This window comes from Hypomesus transpacificus, chromosome 1 (genome assembly GCF_021917145.1).
Source record: "Hypomesus transpacificus isolate Combined female chromosome 1, fHypTra1, whole genome shotgun sequence".
Taxonomy (NCBI): Eukaryota; Metazoa; Chordata; class Actinopteri; order Osmeriformes; family Osmeridae; genus Hypomesus; species Hypomesus transpacificus.
Genome location: NC_061060.1, coordinates 9,334,496 through 9,347,368, shown reverse-complemented (window position 1 = coordinate 9,347,368; position 12,873 = coordinate 9,334,496). Strand labels below are relative to the sequence as shown.

Sequence of the window (12,873 nt, the reverse complement as noted above, 5' to 3'; positions counted from 1 at the left end):
GGCTGCCAGACACTCTCTTGCCTGCGTTTGGTGATGTCTGCTGAAGACAGGCAGCTGTTTTTGAACAGGCGCCAGCTTGGAAAATTCAGTTTAGAAAATACTGGTCAGTGGCTAATACATCATCAACTCAGGGAGTGCAGAGGAAAATGAGCCTGTTGGTGGTGTTGGGAATCAATCTCAATGAGAACGGCTTTGACAGCAAACAGAGAAAGCAATACAACACGGGCAGACGCAAATTCACATCATCTATTTCTAATGGTACAACATTTAGTTGAAGCAGTGACAGTAATATAAAAAAAAATCTTAATGTGTTTTCTATCAAGTTCCATTAGTGTAGTTATTGTTATATTATACAAGGTATTTTTTTTTTTTAAGCAGTGAGCTTTTCTTGTCTTCATACCTGAGCCCTCAGGACCAAACAGTTTTCTTCTGAACACAGCAGCTGGACATTATGTCCTAAGCTTTAAAGCAGTCTGTAACCAGACAGTATGCCAACTTTACATTCTGTAATGAAAGAGCCCAAAATCAATGGCACAATCTAAATATAATCACTAAATTAAAACTTTGCAGTATAATCAGCAACTCTTTTCTGTGGTTTCTTTAATTGCAGAGGTGCATCTTGCTAGATGCTTAAAGAGAAAATGTGTTCTTGAATTTGGCCTTGTATTTAGCTTTAGAGCCACTCCAAGTTATGTTAATGGATCTGTCAAAGGCCTGGCACTTTGGTTCAGACTCCAGTGAAGCCTAAACTTTTAAATAATCTCTACAAACAGAAGTGGTTCTGAGAAGTTTAAATGGTCCGAATACCTAAACATACACATGAAAAGCAATATGATTTACTAAGCATCAACAAAAACACAATCAATTCTTGTTGGCAGCAACATACGTCAAAATGGAGAAAAGGAATTCAGGGATTTCAGTCTAAGGTAATGCTTCTCCTTTTTTGGATGTCAGTCAGGACCCTCTACTTAGTGCTATTTGACATTTAGTCTGGAATGCTCAACTCTTTCAGGAAGATAGCTTTTTGGAATTTGCTTAAGATCAGGTTTCACTTCTGAAAGTAAAAGATCTTGACTGATACCTGACTATGAGTGCCACTTTAAAGAGTGTAATTGCAGGGTTGCTAACGAGATAGTTCAGCACCATTCAGAAATGACAGTGCTGCTGATGTGTGTTTATACTGCTGAAAAAGGCGCATTTTTTGTCTTCAATGCTGAATCTTTAAATGTAAAATGTTGTGTACCTCTCCTACCCCCTTCCTTTCATAAGAGAAGTTTAATGACCCACTTTCTCTCCTTGTTCCCTTGTGACTCTTTGCTGCTTGCCACGTTTGACCACCTTGCCATGGTCGACTACAGTCTGCAGCTGCCGTTAATTTGCAGGAGCACCGCGGTCCCCTTCTTTACCTCTGACGCATATATGACTAATCGCACCGGCCATTTTAAACTACTTGAGTTCTCTCTGGTAATAAATCACCTTGATACGAACCACTGTGCCAGTAATAGAGCTATGTACTGTTGGCAAGAGGGAGCCTTGGGAGTTATTCTATCTTCTGGTTAACACTCAGTATTGTGAGGACAACTCAGCCAACGGGATACATTGTTGTCTGTAATGCTTGTGAAATAGTGTTCATGATCTCAACAGAAAAAAATAAATAGCGGTAGAGGTAAAGGTAAAAATAAACTCAGACATTACTCAGCTCAGCGGGAGTTAAATTGTGTCGGATTAAAATACTGAATCCAGAAAACAAGTAGCAGGTGGAAGGTGAGTCTGGGCCACAGTGACTTGCAGGTGAGAAGGTTGCAGGTTGCCAGTGGGAGGGTCAAGCATCTATTGAACTCCTAGCTATACGCCCCTGGACCTCTCTTTTTACCAGGCCTTTGATTCTGTGCTATAAGGTTGGAGAGAGCACATTATCTCACTACCTCTGCTCAGGCCAGCGTGACCTTTTTCCTCTGCCTGCAATCTGTAAATCCCCATCACTCATACGCTCTTCACCAGACCTTTCAAAGACAGGACAAAGGCACCTTTTCAGGACATTGTAAATGATCTAACACCCCAAAGTTCCACCAGTCTGCACATCTGATTGGTATCACTTCGCTGGAATGAGTAACAACCAATAAAAAGTTTGAAAAAAAGAAAAGAAAAAGGGTGAAAGACACAAAGATCTTCTACTTCACACTCTCAGCCTCTCTCCTTTTTTTCTACCAATAGGTTGCCTTTTTTGACCTGCTGTTCGTTTCCCCTGTGCGATGGTCTGAAGAGCACCTCCTACTTGTGAAGAACATGAATTCTGTTCTGATTGTTCATCAGAATCCATTCTCACTGTTTGAATACGACCAATCTTCTGTAATAAAAAGGGCAGTTGATGTTGCATGAAATATTCATTTAAGGCATCCCCCCAAAGATTATGCCACACTCTGATGCATCTCCATGAATGAGAAACAGACTTTGCAAGACCAAATATTGAAGTAGATGTCTGTGCAAGTCACTGAATTATGAGCCAGACGGCCATCGGGGAGGTCACCTCTGTGGCAGATCCGTCTCCCAGTCCCCCTGCTTGGTTTTCAGCCACATTCTAATAAATCGACAAGAGTGCATTCTGGGCTCCTGCAGCTAAGTGGCATTCAGGGAACAGCTTGTGAAAGCAGTCAGTCTGGATTCTGGAACGTTTACATGCACAGGATCATTTAGCCAGATGAACAGCATTAGCAGTGAACTAGGGCTGCAAAGTTCTAAAGCTACAAAAAAGAAAAACGATTAAAATAGCTTTTTTGGGGGGAAGTCTTTAAAACAGAAGTTTAATGGTTTTAAAAAGGACAACAAAGCCATTTCCCCTCCAGAGTTCATTAGTAGACTTGTAACAGGTGTGTTATGAACCCAAACATGCCCTCACATGGCTTGCGTTTCCTCAGATTTGGCTGCTGTATACAGCGTCTTGTCCACAGGGTACTTTAAAATCAAACTGCTTCTGACAGAATCTGAACATGACATCTGTGTTGTCTCTGAAAATGGACACATGCAAGACTACCTGCTTTATCAGAAGTTCATAGATACATTCTTAAGACAACCAGATCTCTTTAAATGTCCACACAGCAATCAACATGCTTCACACAGTGAATCCCTCAATGTGGTGCATTTCACCAAGGGGCTATTATTCATACAACAGATTTCTATGACATGAAAAAAGGTCAACTGTAGGGAGCGGTTCCATAGAGGGGACTGGGAGATTTACCGGCCCATAATTGTTTAAACGTTGTTTACACCAAGCTGTCTTGGTCTCAAAGAGGCAGTAAAAGTGAGGTGATGGCGAGCTGCAGACAGTCTCACCACGCCGTGTGACTGGGTCCACTGGTGACAGTCACGTCTCCCTGGTCTCCTGCCATAACCCCTGGATACACACAGCCTGTCAACAGTTTAGCCTTCCTTTGGGACTAAGTGACATTGGAAAGACCTCAAATACCATACATCACAAATATACGTGATCAGAGACACAAGAATGATTAGGGCATGATTCTCACTATCATTTAAAGATGTATCTGAGGGTATTTCTGCTTTATTGGGATAGAGACAGTGTGAGTGATAGGAAATGTGATGGAGAGAGAGGGCAGTACATGCAAGAAACGTCCAGGTTGGAATGCAGCCCGGGCTCCTGTGCTGAGACCTCAGCCTATGAGTTACTCGCTCGTATACAATGATGAGCTACCGGGGGCACCCCCATTTAAGGAAATGTAAAGGTTTACTACAGTAACAATTGTGTAGTTTATCAACAGTAAATACTGTATTCATGTTTTCATAGGATTTTTTTTCCGCTTGAATTTGGATTATCTTTTCTTACTCTACAAGCAGTTGAATAGAACATTCCTCTCGCTTTACCCTGCAAACACATTGGACATAATTCTGTAGGTAATATGTAGATGCATGAAAATGGGTTTGAATCAATCTGCAGCACTTAAATGAAGGCCACATTCTGCGCAGTTACCTGGTGTTGTAATCAGTCTACTTCTATAACCTGTATAATTTTCCATTAGTAGAGAGAACAAGTCCAGAATTTGCATCAGAAATGCCGCAGAAGCGCCCAGCCCCCTGATTGAGGGAAATGAACAGGTTCTCAGACAGCCTGAATGCGGTTAGGCACGTCACTGACTAGTGCAAGCTTTCAAAGTATATTTAATAGTTTTCCATTAATCCATCAGACTTTCTGCCGAGTCTCACAAAAGCCCGTGGACCATATATACGCTATACGCCTATACGCTAAAGTTATCATTACTCTCCACACTATGGATACATTATCCTTGTTCCTTTCTTTTCAGCTGCTGTTGGACAAATTCTACAATTCACAACCAATACATCTAACACTTAACATGTAACACTTTAAGAGAACTGTGCTAGACATACAGCAGATAGCCTTTTTCAAAAACTGATATTAGTTGTATTTTGACATCTGCGTTGGTGGTTGTACACACTGACTTACAGTCAATTCTTTTTATACTTGTTTACTCAGATATTACCAGTAAAGGTGACACTATTTAATAGCAAAGGCCAGACAAATCATGGTCTAATAATTGCTTTCAATATAATATCCAGCTGTTATAATCAAACATGCATTCACAAATCTCTACTCCTCTCTAACCATCAATATGACAGCGTTTCTTCAGTGCAGCTACAGTATGCCTACTGTAAACAAAGTTCAAACCTTGCCTTGCTTTTATGTCGGGTTTCCTGGAGCAGTAGTTCCTGCTGTCTGAGCTCTAGCTTCTGGAAACAGCTGCAGAAAGGAAATAGCAGTAGTAGGACTGGCCTCCTGAGCTATTGTGATGGAGTATTGTTTTTCTGCTTCCTGCCAGGGTATTGTGGACTCTCACATGAAACAGATCGAGGCCTTAAGATCTGTTTTTGAAATGGAATCTCAGGCCAGGATAGTTTCTTGAGCTTCACATACTGTACATCTGGCAGAGATAGTTACAAAACACAGCAAGAGAACGCTCAGAGAAAGGACACTGTGGAGGACATCATGGACTCAACACCATACCAGAACTCTGCAGTGCAAAAAAGTTAGTTGAGTGGACAAGACAGATAGTACATTTGTAGTATTACAATGGCTTGTTCAACTTTCAGCTGGTAGAAATGATAGCTTGCCTTTTGTCATTGCTACCTATTACAGAGATACATTATGCAATGATCAATTTAAAGCGGTTTGTAGCTGAGATTGCTTCAGTGTTTCTGGATTTGTGATGTTTTATTTATTTCTAGATCTGAGGCTGTCTTTAGAGTCTGTTTTGTTGCAAAAGGTGCCACAAAAATGTCATACTTTTAGCAGTTTGTTTTTATTTGTGACATACTCTGTTCTTGTAAATCAATGATTCGAACAATGATTCACCTGCTCTGTATCAAAACAAGCCTGTTTCCCAGGGGAAGATGACAGCGTTTAATATTTGATCTTGGAATGAACGGGATCTTCACAAAGCTTTATCAGCGATGACTGACAAAGCAAAGAACATCTGGCAGGCAAAGGGGACTTCATTGCCGGCTACCCTGGATGAGGTCTGCCACACAAAACAACAGGAAGATCTTTCTTGGCCCAGCTGAGCGTCTACACTACGAAGCTTGCTCGTGTTGACAGAGTTTGATAAGAACACAACACCTTCATGGAGACTTGAAGAGCTTCAGGTGGCTGACAGATTGTCACGCTGTGTATTATCTTGCTATGAATCAGTAGCAAAGTCGTTTTCCACACAGATGTCATCCACATTGTGATTTTGATTACATATTGAAGTTTTCCATTGTATAGCAGCAGTGTTGTGAATGACAATTTATAGAGAACCAGGATTTTCCATCACAAGGCTTGAATGTGTGTGTAGCCATGCGGATGTGGTGAAGGTATAATGCAGTGCAGATGCTGTGGAGGAGTCTGCGCTCCTCTCCACATTCCCTGCGTAGCTGGCAATGCACTGTGACAGGACTGGAGGACTCGACTCACTGTGAGAGCAAAACAGAATGTGAAAGCTCAATCACATTCTAAATTGTACAACAGAGGGGAGAATAAAGCTTGGCACTCACACCGGAGAAAAATAGGCAAAGATAGAGAGAAAAGAGAGATAGAGAGAGAGAGAGAGAGCGAGACAGCGATAGAGAGAGAAGTAAGTAGGAGACAAGCCAACCAGCCTTGGCCTTCGTGTACTCACTGTACATGCAACACGTCTCATAGAGATGCTGGCGGAGATTGTGAAGTAAAATTCTGCCCATTCAAATGCTAATCTCCTCCACTCCCCATCACAACCGCTTCTGAAAAGAGTTACACAGACACTCTGCAACACTGCACGGCTCACCGAGTGTTCCCAGCATGCTTTGTGGTGTACTCATGCTCCTGCTTGTGGCAGCATTGATCCCAGAGGCAGAATTTAAGCAATGCTCGCACCCCCTGCCCCCCCTGCCCCCCCCCCCCCCGCCCGCCCCCGTCCTCGTCCCCGTTGTTGCTCTCTCTCTAGAAAGCACCATGCATCATCTCAGGATGAGAGCAGCCTGAGAGGAGAAGAAGAAGAGGTGGACACGGGGGCTCTTAATGACTGAATGAGCTTGACATGTAAAATCAGAAAAGATTACAGGCTGAAGGCAAGGACTCCCAGAGGGTCCTGCCTAAACCAGCTGTTCAGATAGGCCCGGCTGCACCATTAGAATAATTATTCCTCCACGAGACAGCATGAAGGAAAGGAGAAGACACAGGCTGCTGGGGAAAGTGCCTCCTCTCTCTTCCAAGTAACGCTTGGTGAATAGCGAGGCGAGTATGTGATAGGATGATAGTGTGATGTCATCATCAGCTCCCCTCGCCCCCCTCCCCTCCCCCGCCCTTGTCACATTGTGACCCTCCGGGGCCACAGAGGGGACTATGAGATGGACACAGGACATGAGTGGTAAACAAACAAACTGAAGAGGGCTGTCGACAAGCACAGCACCTGTGACCATTAGAAAAGCGCAGGTGCAACATTGTTCATTAAGACACCCCGTCCTGGCGCAGGGGCCTTTAAGAGATGGTCAGGGGGCGACGAGTGAGGGGCTGTCTGGGGAACAGGGGAGAATGCATCAAGGTGAGCAATGCAATTTCAGCTTGAATAATGGAGCGCTTCCCTCTGGCCTGACACTCATGTGTTTCTGAGGCAATTTCGACGTACTGACCGACAGCACCTGTGAGCTGTCTGGGCTCCCCAGGGCCCTCTGGATTACAATGGCTCCCGGCTTTCTGTGGATGGTAGCAGCATTGAAATTAATCTAAAGGAAAGTGGCTCACACATTGAGGAGACTTTTAGAAGAGAGCTTTAGAAAACAACACAAAATAAACGGGATATAATTGTAAGTGTTTGTACTGGCCAAAACACTCAGCTGGTGGTCGATGCTTGTTTGGAGTTACTCCAAAGTCATTAGCATACATTTGATCATAACAGTATTTATACTGATCAAACTGTTTATATACAAAATTAAATTGAATAGAAGTTCGCATGAATATACATTAACTTGAATGAAACAGCAGAAAAATTATTATCCTGTTTAGATGTGGTGATTTCTTGTTCAAGGAATGCAGGTGTTAAACTGCCATACCCATTATCTAGAAGACTATATTCCTGTGGACCAAATGCATGGTAGCAGAAACATCTGATTCATATACAGCAATGTATGAACCCCTATGAGATTTTGGGACCCAAACACTAATGAGCACTCCTCAATCATTGAGATAGAAATGTGCTGTAAGACACACACACACACGCACACATACACACACACACACATTAGGTAGCAAGATGATGGCAAACTTTCTTCCCTAGGCCTCTGTTACAACATATGTTTGCAAGTAATTAAAAGAAGATCCCATGTGGTTATCATGTCATATTGAAATACAATGCGCCCAGCAAATTACCTTTCCATGGTAGTTTATGTAAAGCCATGCGCTGCAGATTACTGTGGTGGAACGCACTACTAGAATAGGGTGTGACTCAGACAGTCCTCTGCTGGATTGACTTAATGAGTTTTAATTACATTGCCAGGGGTTAAAGTTTAGCTGAGGAAAGGAGCCATAACAGTTTATGGAGAGGCTCAGGAAGAGACCCTGATAGCACAGAAATGACAGACTTGTCCAAGCGGAGGTAGGGAGGGGTGATGGGTGTCATCAAATATACATTGTTGTGTTTGAAATATTCATAGGTGGGCTGTGATGTTGCTGCCTTAAGCTGTAACGATTGCATACAGGTTTCATTGTCTGTACAAGCTGTTTTTTAAACAGGTGAAGCCCACATAACCACAGGCATGCACATCCGCACGTTATCTATGAAAAAGTCCCCCTAGACCAGCTTGGTGGGGATGTGTTTTTGTACGTTTTTACTTCCAGGGTCTTTTGGGGCTTCCCATCAGACAGACAGACAGACAGACAGACAGACAGACAGACAGGTGATAATGCTTTGAAGTGCCTCCATCTTGCTCACTGATGTGGGCTAGAGGATGGGCCTTCCCCTTAAGACCCCATTAAAGCACAAGTGAGTGTTCGCTGGCTTCATGTCCGAGGCACAGGCAACCTCCTCCACTAACACATATTTTGTGCCACATGAGAGTGATCACAGCTTATTAAAGGGGAAATAATCATCCTCCACCTCAAACATTAAATATTTAACAAGGACAAAGAAGATGCGCTCTGAGGTGAAGGATCCAGAGAGAAACAGAGCTGGACACTGGCTGTCTGTACAGGAAATGGAGCTGGACACTGGCTGTCTGTACAGGAAGTGGAGCTGGACACTGGCTGTCTGTACAAGAAGTGGAGCTGAGTCTTCAGTTTGAAATTACAAGGCTATGCAGTCCACTTAAAAAAACAATTACAATATTTATACACAAAAGTTCAATTAGGTGTGGGAAACTTGCTCAGTATTCTTGCATGTTGTTTCTTAAGGGAGCATCGATGCAATGCAATCCAGTATGGATCAGAATAGTAGAATGTTCTGTTGTTACTTATTTGGACTTCCACGGTATATTATTGTCAAGACTAAACAGTGCCTTTGGAACAGTATACTGTTGACAATTAAAGCAGGATATAGAGGCTCTTTTATACATTTAAAGTTAAACATTTAATAAAATAAAATACTTTGTAATATGTCTCTCAAGTTTAGAATAGTGCCTGGAACACAACGACTGTCTAATTTCAGATAAATGATCTGTGTATTTCTTTTTTTTGCCTCAGTCTTGAGTAAATGAGCTTTTAGGCCTCTAAGGGATTGTAGGAGAAGGGAGCAAAAGGAAAGCACTCTCCATCAAAAGTGAACGAATTGGATTTTACAAGATGAATTGCCAGAATAAGAGTTTACTTTAATTATAACACCAGTAGGCTCAAGTTCCAGTGTAGCCACTAGGGTCAACAGCAATTAAGGTTGGCTGGACTCAGCATTCAGGCAGTTGAATTGTGACAACATTTTACATTACATTATGAATATAGAGTAGCTAATAGACCAGTTTATGAATTATTCTAACTTTTGGATTGTTGAAGCCAACATAAAACACTGGGATATTTCTAAATTACAGACTTGACAGTCAGGGCTTTCCATAAATATTGCAGCTTCCAATTCAGTGAAATACAACACTAAATAAAGAGACTCTAGGGCATTGTGTGGTCAGCCCTTCCATTTTAACATGACTCGTCTGGCAAATGACATCTGAAGTTACTGAGGAGAAGGCAAAATGCCTCTTTAATCTTGTCGCAAAAAATACTTCAACGACAGAAGAAATGCCCGTCATCCAATGCTCTGGAGAGATCCAGTGTTGGTGGTCCCCTTGCAACTTGTTGTCAGGCGGACAAGCCATGTCTTACCTTTGCCAAACTTGGGCTCCAGAGACTCCTGAGGCTGAAAACCCCCAGGGTTAGTGTCAGGAGGAGCAGGCCCAGGATTACGGCCCCCCTTTGGTAGCTGCGGTACCTGGCCTTCCTCTCCTTCCCAGCCTCCACCTAGGCAGAAAGTAGACAGCAAAACGGTTGTGAAGAGTTGTATTCTGCTGCTTCTGTTTCATTCTTCCACTGCGATACTATCAGAAGTGACTAATAGACTTGCACAAGACTTAAGTGACAGATTGGGAGATAGTTGTCTTGTAGCCAAATCTTTTGACATTGAACTTCTGAAATGTTAAATTTGCAACAAGGATTTGAAAATTATGCAAGTTACTTCAGTTGTCCATGGCATTCTTTTTGACTGTCTGTAATGTGACTGTTACATACAAATATGCACTTTCAAAACAACTGAAGTTAACATCATGTGTTTGTTTTTCATAAACTCTAGAAAACCTCACAAGGTTGCCCTGCACTGCCTCGATCACTGTATCAACAGACTCATTCACTTTCATTTGATCTCACGTTATCGTTACGTAAGAAAGCACACTAAAACTTTCTAAAACAATGCAGTCATTTCCAGGGTGTGTGCTGTTGTAGAAACTCAACATCTGTTCTAGAAAACATCCACATGTCACCTTGACCCCTGTAGAACCTGCGACGCTTCACAGAATGTTCCCATTGATGAAGCAGGTGATACACACATGCTTGGAATTTGAAGCACGTTATGATCGAGATGAATGATGGTGGCTGTAATTCAGAGACTGAAGTAAATAATGGAGAAATGGGAGATGGAAGTGGCGCAGTCTGCTGAGATTTTAAAGGTTACGTTTATTAAACTTTCCCTCAAATTAAAACTCTCCCTGCTGAACTCAATTCCCCAAGCTTAAGGCCACAAATTAATAAAGCACGGCTTTTGTTCCCTGTAAGGCAGTGTGAGAATGAATGCACTAGATTCACACAGGGTGGCTTTTGAAGGTCTCAGAAGACAACAAAAAAAGATGGGTGATGAGTGCTGAATAGATTTGTTATTTCAATGTCCAGCAGCCTCTTTGTGTTTTAAATCCAGCTTTGACCTGTACTGTACATCTTCTTTTGACTTATATTAGATTAGATTTTCCAAATGTCTCTCAATCCTAGCATACTTTTTATTACAATAATTTCAAACGGAAATAGCAAGTACATTAATTTGGATATGAAGATATCCAGGTTTCATAATCTACTGTATATTTCTACACTGTGGGACAATTGGACACCCTGGCTTCAAACAGACAAAGTAGGTATAATGACAAACAGAAAGTCGTATAAGCAGGGCAGAAATTCCTTATGTAAAGAATTTTTCCCAGCGTGGAAAAATATGTGTCTGTAGTCTCTACTCTCCTCCAGAGGCTTGCATAACCATTGGAAACTTGACAAGAGGACAAAATTAAAGTGCTCACAGAAAGAGAGAGTGAGAGTGAGAGAGAGACAGACAGATACACTACTGAGAGAGAAAGAGAGAGAACAGAGAGGAGGATGGTATGTCTGATTCTGAGCAAAGGCAGCTGACAGGTTTTAAAGGGGTTTATGGATCGAGAGTCAAGAAGCGAGAGGCGGTTACTCTGAAGGCGGCAAGATCTAGCTTGTGTTGGGCAGAGCCTGGGGCCCCCTGCTGTTCTGAAGAAAACACACACACACACACACTCATAAACCTTTAACACAGAACTGCCACAACTAAACAAGCATAAGAAACGTTATGTTATTAAAGGGCAGGTCAGTATAAATTCAGAGGGATAGTAATTATAATATTGGGCGACAGTGCATACTCATTTTTACGTAATATCTAAATTATCACACAAGAATAAGAACTGTCAGCCTTACTGAGTACTGTACGTCCTGAAAGCTATTCCACAGGTGTTTTCTCAATCACAACTCATCTTACATAATATCTGCTGCAGAGATCTATGTAGGAATGTGACAATGGAGAACCACTTTTTTTATTGGAGATCATATTTCTCTTTCTAAGATCGATATAGAGGTATCTTGCAAGTCATTGTCACATACTACGTTTGTCTTACACATCGAAATAGCAGTAAGGGTGGAAATCCTGGGATTATAGAAGCAATATATATATTTCTTATTTTTCTTCTGGTCCCAGAGCTAAACAAGCACTCAGAAACAAAACAGGATGGATATATATGTGGAAGCTCAGTGAGCGTGAACAAATACATTATGGAGGAATAAAGGAAACCCAGTGACACAGGTGAACTCCACAGCAAGGACAAATAAAAAGACAAGGATCCAAGGAGACAAAGAAGATGGAGAGGTGGAGAATATAGCACTCTTAAACCACTCAGCCAGATACCAATATCAAGTCTCATTCCATTTCAGATTTCATAGGCTGACATTTGTGTTGGATAGTAAAACTTTAAATGTGAGGTAGATTGTACCTTGATGAAAACAAAATGCAACAGTCCTCTACATAAAAACAAAACAATATATGTGTAGGAACATTTGAAATCATTTTGTTATGTGATAAACACAACATTCACCCACTTTAAATTACACTGATACACTTTAATTTGTGACCAATATTTATAATAGCCAACTTTATAATGTATAACCTTGATTCTTTATAATCCAGTGTCATACAATCAATAATGCCAAAAAAACAACATTAAGACTCACATCTTTCCAAAGAGCCTGTTGGCTGCAGGATTGGGAACTGTTTTCCATTATTCAACCCAGGAAGGTATTCCTCCAGATTGACTCTTCCTAGCTGGGGGAACTACTGAGTCTCCAGAAGGCTAAGAGTCCCAACTTCATTCCTTTGGTAATTTGGGAGTGCTCTGAGGGGGAGGGAGCTTGCAGATGGGATGGATTTTCCTAAAACACTTGTGATTCTCTTTATTCCAGCAGATGTCTCCTGCTGAAGATTACTTTAAATTCAAAGGATGGACTATCTGAGGTAAATCCTATTTCAGAGATAACAATGTGTTACTGTGCTGGAAGATGTTTGTCTACACTTTCAAAATGTTGTA

General features: G+C 41.7%; 1 protein-coding gene across 1 annotated transcript in view; it reads right to left on the bottom strand.

The window, feature by feature from the left end:
- The window catches only part of tnmd (tenomodulin), a 29,575-nt gene extending 16,938 nt beyond the window's left edge, over nucleotides 1-12,637 (bottom strand). The window contains exons 1-2 of the mRNA XM_047024914.1: nucleotides 12,521-12,637; nucleotides 9,842-9,976 (exon numbers count right to left, since the gene is read on the bottom strand). Of these exons, the coding sequence (XP_046880870.1) occupies nucleotides 9,842-9,976; nucleotides 12,521-12,568 (183 nt within the window). The 5' untranslated portion in view covers nucleotides 12,569-12,637. The remainder of the gene's footprint in view (nucleotides 1-9,841; nucleotides 9,977-12,520) is intronic.
- Between the last annotated feature and the right edge of the window lie 236 nt (nucleotides 12,638-12,873).